The 15,228-nt window shown below is 41.8% G+C and overlaps 1 protein-coding gene across 1 annotated transcript in view; it reads right to left on the bottom strand.

Annotated features, from left to right (window-relative positions):
• Positions 1–15,228, bottom strand: part of PIK3AP1 (phosphoinositide-3-kinase adaptor protein 1) — a 48,913-nt gene that overhangs the window by 10,770 nt on the left and 22,915 nt on the right. The window contains exons 4-10 of the mRNA XM_031053373.2: positions 14,448–14,592; positions 12,751–12,893; positions 11,088–11,220; positions 10,292–10,488; positions 7,857–8,046; positions 2,406–2,501; positions 807–986 (exon numbers count right to left, since the gene is read on the bottom strand). Of these exons, the coding sequence (XP_030909233.1) occupies positions 807–986; positions 2,406–2,501; positions 7,857–8,046; positions 10,292–10,488; positions 11,088–11,220; positions 12,751–12,893; positions 14,448–14,592 (1,084 nt within the window). The remainder of the gene's footprint in view (positions 1–806; positions 987–2,405; positions 2,502–7,856; positions 8,047–10,291; positions 10,489–11,087; positions 11,221–12,750; positions 12,894–14,447; positions 14,593–15,228) is intronic.

Here is a 15,228-nt window from a genome sequence, read left to right on the forward strand (position 1 = left end):
ACCGTATCACCCAAGGCTTCATCCAACCTGGCCTTAAACACTGCCAGGGATGGAGCATTCACTACCTCCCTGGGCAACCCATTCCAGTACCTCACCACCCTCACAGTAAAAAATTTCTTCCTTATATCCAATCTAAACCTCTGCTGTTTAAGTTTCAACCCATTACCCCTTGTCCTATCACTACAGTCCCTAATGAATAGTCCCTCCCCAGCATCCCTGTAGGCCCCCTTCAGATACTGGAAGGCTGCTAAGAGGTCTCCACGCAGCCTTCTCTTCTCCAGGCTGAACAGCCCCAGCTTTCTCAGCCTGTCCTCATATGGGAGGTGCTCCAGTCCCCTGATCATCCTCGTGGCTCTCCTCTGGACTTGTTCTAACAGTACCATGTCCTTTTTATGTTGAGGACACCAGAACTGAACATAATACTCCAAGTGAGGTCTCACAAGAGCAGAGTAGAGGGGCAGGATCACCTCCTTTGACCTGCTGGTCACGCTCCTTATAATATCAGGATCTTTCCCATTTAGTTGGATGTGTTTATACCACTTAGGGGTTATGTGTCATCCTACTGCTTTCATTAAAGCACAAGCTCAGGCCAAGACCTCTGAATACAATATCCCCACATTTTCAGATGAGGCAGATGAAAACACATCTGAAATTGGATCCCAAAGGTAATCCAGCTCCAGAGCCAAATAATCCAGAGGTCTCAAAAACCTGTAGATTTTCTTGGTGTTGATTTAGCAACTGGAGCTCAGGTGAAGGCCATTCTACAGTTTACTAGTCTACAGTTTAGGCCTTGGTACCCAACTCACTTTTGGAGATGTACAGTTCATTGTCTGGCTGTGGAGAGCTGGTCTCTGGTCTTGGAACAGGAACTGGAGGTCTGCTAGCCATTTCCTGCGGAAAAGTATCTTGTTCCACTGAGTAGTACACATCTTCACCATACTGCTGGTAAGCTCCTTCCTCTGAATCTGGCACATCCATCCTACTGCCTGCAACAGAGTGGAGTTTGTAAGAAAAACAACCTGATCACTTTGCTGAACACGGCATCCTCCCAGATGCACTGTGTACCGCATTCTTACGAACATGGCCATCTCACAGGCAAAAACATTCAGTTGTGCAATGACTTAAAAGTGCCCTTCAAGAGGACTTTATAAGTCACTAACATCTAGTAGTATGCAAGTGCTTGTCACTAAGCCTGTACTATCTGTTTCCACATAGTGGAAAATCCCATGACTGTTTTTCAGAATTTGAGGAACAGTTAGTTCAATTAATTCCAGTTAATTAACATATTATAACAATTAACAAATCAGAGCACTGGTTTCCAAAAGCTACTTAAGGTGGTCTACAAAGTACTATACAGAATTACTCCATTGTCTGAAACGAGCAGTCTCCATCTGCTGACAATGTATTTGATCTCAGAAATGTGTCTCAGAAGAAGCTGGGTATGAACATCTGTACTTAACAAACCCAGCTACCATTATACCACCTCACCATCTCCACTTTATTCTCACTCCTAAAATTACTGCAAATGTTGTAATACCTGATTTAAAAGCTACGTTCCCTCTGTTTGCATGGTAGCAAAAAGAATTAAGAAGCCCTGGAGTAACTCCCTACTCTGCTACCAAGTCACAACTAAATACTGTAAGCACTGGACTGACTTTGCTTTAGTGATATTGTAACACCTTGTTGAGTCAGTACAATGGGACTACCAATGCACTGATGTTGTCAGGGAAAACAGAACAAGCTGTTGTAAGCTCCAGACTTCATCTAGGTCTGAGTCCAGCTGGGTCACCCATAAAACATGAGTCTGTATCCCATGGAACCTGGCAAGTCAGCAAAAGGCTTGGACAACCCAATCATGCTTGGTGGGGATAGCATGGAGTTAAGGTTTGGTTGTGGTCAAAGAAGTCTCAGGGAACATTGAAGAGGCAGAGCATAGATCAGGTTTGGGAGGCAGCAGTTCCTTTCCTCTTTCCAGGTTGCTGTTTTCAATGTATAGGATTTTGAATAAAGCGTCTACATTGAAACTATCACTAATTTGTGCTGCTGCACTTCATACTCAGCATCTGTCTGTGAGGGAAGCCTGCACCCACATCTGGACACCAGAATTAATTCCCATCACTAAGATAAGGACAGAAGACAGAGATTCCTGAATAGATATCAGCTGTATCCTTGCACTCACTAGTAGGCAAGGACTGGAACTAGAAACCACTCCTCCTCTTTGGTAAGAAACTAACTGCATTTGTGATATCACCTCACAAGCTGTTTGCCCTGCTTGTACCCACTAAGGCAAAGCCACATCAAAAAGTGTGGACTAGCTCCTATCTTTACAGATCAAGGACAAATCTCAAGTTCCATTTCATTGCTTTAACTGTGCTGTGGTGATCCTCTCTCCAAACAAGTCTCACCTTCTAAAAACTTGCGGAGCATTGAGTCTTTCATAGTTAGAGAAACTTCATCTCCACCAACTGGAGTGTCTGGTTTGGACTGAAGCATCTCTACATCTGAAAAAAAATCAGAAAGATGAGCCTGTTGATTATTCCTTTAAATATGCGGAGTAATATAACATAACATAATGAAATCACGTGATATTTCCGACTGGATTTTAGGCTTATGGTGAAAATCAAAGAGGAAGCCAGGCAACTGACCAGATATTTGCCTCAAAAAAGGCTCCTAAGTTGGTATGTTCAGCCAGCTCTGCACAAGTCTTTGCCAATTGCCTGATGCTTATGCTTGAGGGTGACTAACATTCATAACTGAGAAGTTCTGACAAGCCTCCAAGCAGGCACTGAGGATTAGCTATTATTGAGAGTATGTTGGCCAGGTGAAGGTTTTGACCTCTGTGCAATGCTCCTGAGAGGGTGAACTGGGTGGAAGCTCTGTGACTTGGCAAAACAAGACCTTAACGGCAATTTGCCCATGATACAGAAGATAGTATTTGTTTTGTTTATTGGATAAAAGTCAAAACAGCTGAGATAATTAGTTGGACTGGAAAGTGTACAGAGGGTCAGATGATAATTTAGTACTGAGAAAGCAGCAACAGTGAACAATAAGGTATTTTGTTAATTCAGTGGTTCTGACATGCGGAATTCTAACTCTAAAAAAGAGGCAACCTCATTGTAACACGAAGACTAATCCTAAAACTAAAATGCTCCTAATGAGTGATAAAAATGAAATGTTGAGGCTTATTTTTGTTAGTGAATTGCTGAGGCATATTGTGAAGTATCTATTATGTAAACTACATGGTTTGGGTTACATAAGAGAATATGAAATATTTCTCTATAAATGTAATTTTAGTATCTGCTGCCTTTCTTCTGCTAAGCTGAGGAGATTTTGAGAGAGGGATAAGAATATGCTAGCATTTTTTTGCTTTGTTAGAATGTTGTGGAGGTTTTCAAATAATAATTGCCAAAGGATCCACTGACAGTCATGTGAATGCACCCAACCTAGCTTTAGCCTCCCAGGAATACCTCCAGCATAGCCACAGCAATGTTGCATGAGTGTGGACTAACCACACTAGCAGCTTCTCAAGAGCTCTGCAGTCCATGCCAAGCTGCATGCTGCTGGAACTAATTGTGCATCACCTACCTCATATAAAGGTCACTTAAGTTTTGCTGCATTACTACATGGAAGCACAGATTAGCCATTTGAGCATCCTGAAGTATTACCACTACAGACCTGTATTTTTCTGTAGAGTGATTTTTCCACCTTGCAGCCACCTCGATTACTTTTAACATAGCTTTTAGAAATCAGCCTCTAGCAAATACAGGCCTAGAGGAAAGCCACCACTTTATGGATTTGGGGGCAGAACAGGATATGAGAGGTGTGCAAAGTTCCTTTCATCCTCTGTGGAGGGAACAGTAGCTTCCCAACTTTAGCTATTCTCTGCAGGACTACTAAACCTAACAGCAGTGCAACAGGATACCGCAGGGTTTGTTTTCTATCAAATAGTCAATGTAATTAAATTAACCAACTACTTAGTTCTCCTTGAAAGACACGGTAGCCACCTCACTACCCATGTATCAAACTGAAAACGAGTTTTAGACTTCATCAATGACACCTTCTGTTCCACTTGCTGCAAAAACAGAATAGCGAGACGGAAGTGACAAGAAGGTGGCACACACAAACTTGGGTAAAATGGGAAAGGTTCCCAGATTTTCCTGAGGCTACTGGGGAAAGCTGGTCTGAAGGTTTAGCAGGAAGAGAGCATCACAACTTACATATGAACTAACATCTATTCTTTAGGTGCTGGAGGTCTGCAAATTACAGGACAATAGATTTCAGTCAGCTGAAACTCTCTAGGATAAAGGATTAAATCTCTGCATGAAACTCTCACTGTCTAGGGTCTGAGTGTCACACAGCTCACAGATATAGAAACAGTGCTAAGAATCCAGGTTTGTTTCCATCAGCCCTTAGCCACTGCCACTGTCTGACCTTGGACAGAGGAAATACAGCCTAACTCTTTTCTCCAAGTAAAACAGCATAACGCACACACCAGGCAGTTTAAGCTTCACACATATCAAACAGGTTTCAGTATTTTCAAGAGTCCTTGCTCTCAGAGCCCATACTTCACACAACTTCAGCCTGCTCAAAATACTCCATTTTGCAAAAATCAGCAGGAGGTGCCGGTGAAAGGAAAGCAGTAAAAGCAAAGCACTTTATCTGATGCTGTAGTTCATACTACCAGACTGATATGACAGTGGTAACTCTCCCTTTTTGGTATTGAGCTCCTGCATGACTCAGCTAGATGACATTTACCTGCAACCTGCATCAACCTGCAGCATGATCTAGAAAATTATTATGTTTGACTTTACAGGTATTTGAAAAGTGTAATAGAAGGAAAGTGCTCTTCCAAAGCAGGAACAATTAGAATAATGATAAGAATTAAATAAGGCAATTCAATCTCATCATTAAAAAACAGCAAACAAGGTAACAGCAGGGGCAAATAAATTCCCACTGATTTGGTTAGGAGTACCTTATGATCTACACTACACGGGGCATTAAAACCTACCTGGAAAGGAACACACCCCTCCAGCACAAAGGGAGGCAGTGTTCTGTAGATGAACAAAATTTTTCTATTTTTTTTAATTCTATCATTTATCTCAAAGGGACAACTAGCAACTCAACACAGGTATGTGCATCTCCAGCTTAAGCAAAACCAGGCCCTTGCACAGCTTCTGCACTCTCTCTGTAAATATTTTCTGAGGACCAAGTGCAGAGAGAAAAAAAGCAACACACGAAACACACTGAAGAAATTGAACGAAGAGTACAATAACTAACAGAACACTGCAGCATTCAAGCATTTGCTACTGCTTTTAACTCATTACAATGGCTCCAGTCCTGCATTATCTTATTCTCAAACCAGATCCTGACAGAAAAATTGACCCTGTGGTATATAACCTTCCTTTGATCAGCATCTGAAAAACTGTGGTGGAAGCACATCTTGATCATAACAAAAGGGCATTCAGCCACAGTACGGCTACACTTAAAATAGCTGAGATATTGTCCTGTACACCACAGCCACCCACAACTACTTACATAAGAGCTCACACTGAGACAGTACCTCAGTGGAAGTTGATTATGATGTCCTAGGGAGTTTTTCATCCTCATAAACCTTTAAGTCAGTACAAAAGTTTTATTTGTGTTGGCAGTTCTGAACCAGACAGCACCCATTAATTTAAGTGAAGGTTTGCCTGTGTGCTGGTATTCTAAATAATACTGAAAGACCTTCAGTTTGAGAGAACCAATCTAAGTGTTGAACACTGTACCAATTTAAACTTACCTGTTACAACACAGGTAGGTTTTAAGCACTGGTCAGACAAGCTGTAAATATTCTTCAGGCAAAGACTAGCAGACTACCTAAAACCAGGTATTTTTCAGTAAAAGACTCCTAGTGTATTGCTCCTGAACACATATCTCTGTTACATTTCAGTCAAGAGAACCAAGAGAACTCCTTAAGAAGCAGGAAACACATTCCCTGCTGAGGTATAAGCCATATATAGCATCTCACCGATGAGAAAAACATTTCAAAACACCGACTCATTCAGCTCTGGTTTTGAGTAAAGGAATCGTAAGTACCTACTTTAGGGACAGCTAAAGAGTTTTTGCCTTTCTAGCCCTACTAGGCCTGCAAAGCCTGCAGCACATTTGCATACCAGGAGAACTTCCTGGTGCTGATCCCATAAACCTCTGCCACCCTGCTGATGTTGTTGTGCTTGCAGAAGCTTCCCCTAAAGGAAATATGCCTGATGGACCTTTGCTACTGATGAGGCTTAAGGAAAGCAGCCTGATTTAGGCTTCAAATGCACAACCTTTCCCACCCATAGCAACCTTTCCTAGCTCTCCATATCTGTGCCTGCCAGCCAAGCAGGCTCAGTTTTGTGTATTCATCCAAAACACCAGCCAACCTCTCCCTGAGATCCGTCACTCAAAGTACAGGCAGGATAACCTATGTACTTGAATTTTTTTACTTAATGTGGTTTTTCAGAGAGGCTTTTTAGAGTCCAGGTCAAAATTGGTAAATTATAAGGAGCTTGTTTTGCATCCGCAAAAGAAGGATTATCCCCTTCACAGTTTCTGAGAGATCTGGACATTTCAGGATGGAAGAAGACAAGTTGGGCTTAGTGGTTTTAAGCATGTTTTTTTCCCTCCACAGACTTAGTCCATCAGGAGTGCATTGGTTGCTTGCAGAGCTTCCAAACATCTAGAAATTCTCACCCCCATTACTGAAAACTGCAGTAGCTTTGTTTCTTAGGAGTACAACCAGGTTTACTGCTTAATCTCCACCTGAAGGCAGAATAATCCTGGTTTTGGTAGCAAAACTATCCCTGCAGAGGCCAAAGCTTAAAAAAAGAGTTTATGATTTCAGGTGGAGAACCAACAAAGTCTTCTGGACTCCATAATCAATGAAAATGTGCTTTATAACATTATTTAATCTAAAACAGGAGTAAACCAGCCCAGGGCAGATATAGCTATAAGCATAAGTATTTCAGTAAGTAAGCCTTCCTCCTGAAGCAGCACACTTAAAACTGCAGATACACTAGAAGTCCTTATGCAGGTACTTAATTAGCTAGATTCTCTGCTCGCCAAGGGAATCATAAAATATATCAGTCGAATGAATCTAGACCAAATAGGCAGATAAGTAAGAACAGCAAATTTTCAATTGCTTAACATAGGTGCTTAACTTGATATTTTCAATCAGCCTCACTGAATATTAATGGAATGGTGGAAAAGTTAAATATCTGCATATTTATTAGAAGTAGCTCTATATTTTTAGCAATAAACTAAGTGGATTAGAATAATGATTTTGCACTTATAATTTTTTTGGTACACATTCCTAAATGCTCATTTTCTTTTGTTCTCAAGTTGTTGGGCTAGAAGCTCAGCTCTTGTTTTTTCAGTTTGACAGTTGTCAGAAAAACACATCTTCCATCAGTGGCTACAGATCAGTGTCCCTAACTCCCTGAATCACAAGAGAGAGAAGCAGGACAGTGAAAATTTGGTCTCTTACAAATGTAATTCACTTGCTCAGTGTTCATGGAGTCCTCAAAGCACTGAGGAAAACAGCTCTTGACCTTGTACAGTGCCAATCCGAGAAAGGTTTAGAGTACTCTTATTAGCCAGCTAGCTCAGAACTGGAGCATGGTTTCCTTGTGGTGAGAGCAGAAATTCTCTCTGATATTCAGCTGAGGCACTGATACGTATAGGAGAGACAGATCAGCTTAGGCCTCCTGGTCAGGGACTCAGGGAGCAACCTGAAGATTCCTCTGCTCATTGCAGGGAGGTTGATCTAGATTACTTCAGAGGTCCTGTCCAATCTAAACCATCATATGATTCTATGATACTATAAATATACATACAAAGATCTTCTGGGGTAGCAGGGACAAAACCAGCCATGGATTCATAAAGCTCTTCATCAGAGCCAGGATTCAAGGAACACTTCATTAACAGATCAGTGGACAGATAAGCCATGGACTCATAAACAGACTCATCTTCCTCGCCCTGCATCAGCTCTTCCTTAATGTGACTCTTCAGCATATCTGCAGTTTCCTGGAGAGGAAGGAGGGCAATGGAAAAAAAAAATAAATTATCAAGTCTCATTTAGATAAAGAATCTGGGAAATTGAAGCAAGCAAAAGATATCACACTCTCCCATCACTGATGGAAAAATGTCTTCTAAAAGCAGCCTACTCCCAAAGACTAAGGCTTCTCAAAAAAATTAGATCCCCACTGCAGCTGTTGGGCCCAGCCTTTAAGATCCATGTTGTAATAACAGGTAATGAAAGTCATATAAGTTGGTGCTGACACACATCTGAATAGCTACTGCAGACTCTCACCCCCTCAATTTTGTGTCCTACATGATACCTGCAAACTCCTAAAACATACACAAAGCTCATTCTAAAAATACAAACGCTTGACAAAGGCTATTTTGGGATAAGTGTAGCTGACCATAAGCTGCCATATGCAGAGTACTTACAAGAAAGCAAAGTTTGAGCTTCGGTGTAGATTTGGTTTCAGTTTCCCAGTATTAGCAGCAGTATGTAAAACCCACAGTGGAAGTACACAGACCCTTTTCTGTGAGAGTAACAGGAAACCTCATAGTAGGCAGCTGTTCATGTAATATAGGCAACTTTCAATTCACAGGACAGCAGAACCATTTCTCACATATTTGCAGCATGGGGTGGAGGAAGAGCCGTGTGGATCTTCACCAAACGATGCAAAGGAGCAAAACATAAATCTTCCTTCCAGCCTTCTCCCCAGGTTCCAACTATGTCACAACCACAGCTGTTTTAACTAGTTACACTACTGTAAGAAATTCTTCCATCCATGGCAGTCACCTCATGGCCCCTCAATCCACAGGGCATGTGTGTCAAAACTGTCTATACATGCTTTCTCCCACAGTCAAAATAGGTCAGGCAGGTAGCTCATGAGATACTTTAGGGAGGTGCAGAGGAACTTTTTCCAGGGAGAAAATTAGGTAACTGGGTTTACTGGGACTTTCAGATATACATACTAGTCAGACTTCTAGTCACTACCTTGCAGTGGACACAGTGGTGCAGATAATTTGTATGCTGTGGTAGTAAGCTGCACAGATAATTTGGTGGTCAGTAAGCAGGACCTACTCTTAACACAGCTGTCAGTGTGCTGGTGGAAAGGAGGACATGGGAAGAGTACAGTACTGCAATAAGAGGTTGGAAGGACTTCCTAAGCATCTCTCACTTATCCCAGTGCAAAGATTTAATCACACAACTTACAGTTTCTGCAGCCCTCCTGATCAGAACAGGAAGCGGCCTTTGTAAGATGTTCTTATGTATAACCTTAAATTCATTATTATGAAGCAAGGCCCAAGTCCTAAGAGCCACCCATGCCTCCTAAACAGAGCTTAAATACTACCATTATTGGCTGGCAGAACCATGCTAAGGCTGGCGGATCTATCACCCACCATTCAGACAACTGTTAGAGACAATTATGCACAACTTTTCTGCTGAAAGCAAAGGTAAATAAAATCTGCTCAATAATTCATGTGATCCAAGTCAAGGAGCTGCTTATTATTTTGAAGTACATAGGCTGGAAACAAATCAAATGGAAAAGAAAGGATAAACCCCCATGCACACCAAAAGACCCTACAGAAACAACTGCCTGGTGCAGCTGGAGTCAGGTCCATGTCATAATCTGGAAAAGTGAGAGTGCTGTTTTCTAGGGATGGGGTTAGCTCAAAGAGAACTGAATTGTGAATTGGGCTACCAGAGATAACAAGTAGGGGATGGACAGCTATCCTAACACAGGAAGAAACAGATTTCAAGTGGGGCAGGCATACTACACAAAACAAATGTGAATGGGCTAATAAACAATCCAGACTGAACTTTGATTAATCAGATTGCACCTCAGATTCTACCCTCCCAAACATATCCTGTACCTATATTACTTCCTAATGTAAGTGGGATGAAGGGTATGTAGTTTTCCCAAGATCAGAGGTTAGAAGAGTACATCAGGCACCAACCACATCCCTGCCGAAACTTCATTAAATGAACAGATGAGAAGAAAACCCAGCCATGGCAGTCTCTGCTTCCATCTTATTCATTTCTGTGCAAAACCTCCAAGAGCTTCCCTACTTCCACAGACCCAGACCTCCAGCCTTTCAGCATGGCTGAATGTCTGTATTCTACACCCTGCCACAGCACACTGCCCCCTTTATTACCCCTTCACTCCTGCTCCCACAACACCAAATGACAAGCTTGGTGCCACTGCCCACACCTGCTGTGGGACAATACAGAAGGACTCCTGCTTCCTCTTACCACATATTCATCAATGAATTGGCGAAGGTCCTTAAAGCCATGCTTTTCTGCTATGGTGTTTGGATAGTGGCCATATTTGTTGGCTACACTATAGGCCTGCAGAGCTCCAGGGCAAGTGAGCAGCAAGGCAGTGAGGTTCTTCAGTCCATATTTTGCAGAAAAGTGAAGCAGTGTTGGCAACTCCTCATCCCTCTGATCTGTGAGAACAAGAACCTGTTAGAATCTAAGTTTTTTTCTAGCAGCAGAGCCAGTAAGCTTAAATCTTATGACCTTTACTGGGGAACCTGGCACTCTAATAGCTTAATATATGTAGGATCCCAGGTTTGCAAGGACCTCTTAGACCATCAAACTAGTAGAATCCAGCTGCTGTAAGGTAATCATGTCATGGTGATTCACACACCATCCAACTTCTGAGTGCCCACTGTGAACCTTCAAACAGAATCATGGGGGTGGGGGAAAAGGACTGGACTGGAGAGAAATGACATACCAGGCTTGGAGAACAAGGGAGAAAATGCAGGAAACATTTTTGGGAGCATTATCTTTTGACTTTGGTAGTGTTTGGAGCTGTCCATGGCCTCTGTTGCAGTGCAAGGAAGTGAGACTGATGGCATGTAATAAAGGGTCACCCAACCCAAATGGCAATCCCCCTTCTATAGGCATCATCAGAAATTTAACTTCCTGGCTGAGATCCAATATATTTGAGACAGCCTGTACAGGTACCACACACTTGCAGCTCCAAGGTAGAACAATCAATACAGGTGAGGTCTAAAAAGAAAACAAAAATCTTTCAGCTTACTTGTTGTCATATCTTCTTCCTCCAGCTGGTTGATTCCAAACAGATGTAAGCCACTGGCAGGAATGTTCTTCTTGAGTGACTCAGTCAATAGTTTGTCCAGTGCTTCTACACTGTATGGCACAATTTTAAAGGCCTAGAGGTAAATGGAAAGTGATTTTGTTTGAGGGTGCCTGGAGATTCAGTTAAGGTGAGATTTATAGGGTGTTTATTTATTTAGCACATATCATAAAACAGTAGGCATAAACACTGAAGGCCAAGCAAAGAACATGAATAGCTTCCTGGTCCAGAAATGAATTATTAGTAATCTGAGCAGATGAGAACCACACTCTCCAGAACAAGACAATACAATGAGAAAGTCACTCATGCAACTAGAAGCACAGAAAACATTACTTCCTAATTCCTTGACAGGTTTACTCTCACTTCTGACACTGCTCCAGTGAAGTGTCACTCCTGCTCTAAGAATCATAGAATAGTTAGGATTGGAAAGGACCTCAAGATCATCTAGTTCCAACCCCCCTGCCATGGGCAGGGACACCTCACACTAAACCATATCACCCAAGGCTTCATCCAACCTGGCCTTAAACACTGCCAGGGATGGAGCATTCACTACCTCCCTGGGCAACCCATTCCAGTACCTCACCACCCTCACAGTAAAAAATTTCTTCCTTATATCCAATCTAAACCTCTGCTGTTTAAGTTTTAACCTGTTACCCCTTGTCCTATCACTACACTCCCTAATGAAGAGTCCATCCCCAGCATCCCTGTAGGCCCCCTTCAGATACTGGAAGGCTGCTATGAGGTCTCCATGCAGCCTTCTCTTCTCCAGGCTGAACAGCCCCAACTTTCTCAGCCTATCTTCATATGGGAGGTGCTCCAGTTCATTCTGAATTGCTCTTTGTACTGGTTCTTAGCCAAAAACTGCATGTCTATTCACCAAGTAGAGGCACAGCCCAGTGCCAACTGCTCCACAGCTTGAACTAAAAAGGAAGAGAAAGACTGTCTCTCCTGCCCCAGGTATACTCATGTCTAACAACACTACTCTGTAGGCTTCCACTACATGGTTGACAAGCCAGCAGGCAGGAAAAAAAAAACAACCAAAAACAAAACAACCAAAAAACACCAAAACAAACCCACATCTGGAGAACTTCTTATGCACAATTTACCCTTCTAATAGGGTTCAGGTACACCAACTGTGCAAAATGTGATATGAGAACTGAGGAGTGGCTTTAAAGAAGTGCTAATAATAAAATCATTTTACATTACTTCATTCAGCTAGTAGGAATCTTTGCTACCTATTCACATCTTTTCCAAGAACCCTTAGGTACAAGTTTCCAAACAATCTATTCCTTTATGATACTTTCTGTTATATCAAGTTCTGTCAACCTGATGATCTTTTCAAGTCGTCAAGGTCTGAATGTAAGGAATGACTGCATTTTTTTGTTAGTTGGCTAGCCTGAGTCACTTTAGCAGCTACTTGCTCCACAGACAGGAAAAGCACCAATGCTTTTCCTAAAAGGGAATGTTAAGGTTATGTGAAAATCCTCAAATAACCTTGCATTTCTTCTCTTCAGAAGAGCTACTTCATGGAAGTACTTTTTCTCATTTCCACTTGTCTAGTCTCGGAGAAAGCTGGTTTCCAAAGCAGCTGTTTGCTAGTCATTACCTGGCACATGAACTGTACTGGGTTGGCTGCATTAGCCAACAGACAGCTGATTTCCTCCATGTCGGTATGATAAGTGACACTTGTTTCTCCCACCATCAAGTCCCCTGAATATATCTGCAGAGGCACTGTCCCAGGAGTTAAATCTGAAAAGAAAGAGAAGACATCACCGTTAAGAACAAACGTGAATGAGTCTGCATCAAATACCCTGAGGACAGCAGGAAATTGGAGATACTGCCAGCTGGATACCAAAACAGTTCTGTTGTATTGAATTCATGAAGAGTCATGAAGAAAAGGAGATTATGTTGGTCTGAACACTAGGTAATAAAGTACTTTGGAACTACCTTCTTCATAACTATGTCAATACCTTTCACCTGTGACCTGCTAGGTCCTCTGCTAACGGTAGTCTAGACCACTAATGTTAACAGTACATGCCCCAGAAAAAACAGCCTCACATCTCTCCATCCCTGGTTTTCCCTGGAGCAGTGCCATAAAATGTGAGAGCTGGTGAAGAAGAGAAGAGGAACCAGAAAAGACACTAGGGGTTTTGCAACTTGTCAGCCTCATTAGTCTCTGAAGGAGATCACCTTAAAAGAATTCAAGCTTTGCAACTTTACTCATTCACAGGATGTATCTCCTACCTGCACCTTGGGAGCTTCTTGATGTTTTGTCTAATGTGCATTCACAGGTCCGAACTTTCTCTTTGAAACACAAGTATTTTGAATCCCACTGAAATTAACCTTTCTCTTGTGGCTATTAATGTCTCAGGAAATGATGAAATAGATAGTTATAGTCATACACAAAAGGAATTAAAGATATATTTCCTCTTAATGCTAGCAACTGCAGAGCTTACATAGTTGTATGCTCCATCAATGTCATGTTGATAATTCAAAGGTCATGTTTATAATTCAAAGTGCAAGATTAATTTCTGGGTCTATGCTTAAATTATAAGTCTTGATTTAAGACAGATTAAGTTGAACATTTTTATGTGGGTGAAGTCACCTTCTTTTTATCAGTCCACCTCACTGACTTTACAGGAGTTGCTATAATGGCTGTTAGTCTCTGTTCTCTAAGCTGTCATAATAACTCTTCAAGAGGGCAGACCAAAGTAGATTATATAAAATCATGCTGCAAAACTACTATCAGTCTGTAGGACTCTGAAATCTTGCCACTAACGTTTAGTGAACCTAAAGTTTAGACAACTTAGAGTTTTGTAAATGTAAATATCTAGAAGAACAGAACATACCTATATTAAAGGGCAAACCAGAATAAACAGTTCCAGCTCTGATCACAGAGAGATCACCACACATTAAACACATGCTGTTATATGCATGTAATTATTTACTGGAACTTACGTTCTCTTGGTGCCCTGCCAATGCTAATGTGGTGGTGGTATTTATAACACACAGTCAAGTTCAAAGCGCTTTACAAGCTGCCATCTGTTCTCAGAACTCCCAGTAAGGTGTTTCCACACTGCAGCCCTGCCACTGCTGAGGGAAAAACAGAGCCCCCAGCAAAAATCTATCTCAGTTTCTCATCACAGAAGTATCACAGAGAATGCAAATTCAAGATTTCCTGGCCTCAAGTTTTCTTACATTGCAACCTTTACCCTTATCCCTCTGGCACTTTTCATAACAGGCAGGTTGAGACAGAAAGGAAGCAATGGGTGGAGGGTTGGGGGAAATCTCAGTCCAGCTTACTTGGAGCCTCCACAGAGATTGTGTATTCATTCTCCATCTCAGCCAACACACGCACAGATGATGCATTCTCTGGCGAGAATTCAACTTCAGTTTTCACTTCGCCATCTAGTTTACATTTCATGATAATATAAACTGTTGTCTGCACCTAAGAGAAAAGGCATTACAACACACAGCTTCACATCAGAACACTTACTTTGTTATGCCCCTTTTCTAGGAATTTTGTTGTCATTGCAACCAACGCATAAATTATCAGCTGTCATTTTCATGGTCCTGAATGCTTTTCAGGAGCATCTTCCAGCCATGGATATTGACAGGTGGCTTCTGTTACAGCTTGCACCAGCATAGATAGATGCACAAAACTGATAAAACTCCAGATTTATCAGCTAGATTCATAAACTGATTAAAGCTAGATTTATAGAGTTATTTAGTCTCAACACTATCAGTCTCTTCCCTCAAGCAGCACATTCCCACTCTAAACAGAAATGAAGGAAGAAACTTAGACTTTTTCCATCTGAGGAGATGCTATACTAAGAAATACCGTTTTTCAGATAGGAAGCCATGATCCAAGCTCTTTGGAGTCACTTATAGGACATGCATCAGAATTGTCATATTAGATTGCATCCAGGCTGTGGAGTTAAGCAGCTATGTTAACAAGACTGTCAATAAGTGACATTGCACCCTATGTAGCACTGGGCACAGCATGTTATCCAGCTATCTGTGGGCCTAGGGAACCGAGCTCATGAAACAGAGACACTGAGGATGGGGTCTGAGAGGAAGGGTG

This window comes from Melopsittacus undulatus, chromosome 4 (genome assembly GCF_012275295.1).
Source record: "Melopsittacus undulatus isolate bMelUnd1 chromosome 4, bMelUnd1.mat.Z, whole genome shotgun sequence".
Classification (NCBI taxonomy): domain Eukaryota; kingdom Metazoa; phylum Chordata; class Aves; order Psittaciformes; family Psittaculidae; genus Melopsittacus; species Melopsittacus undulatus.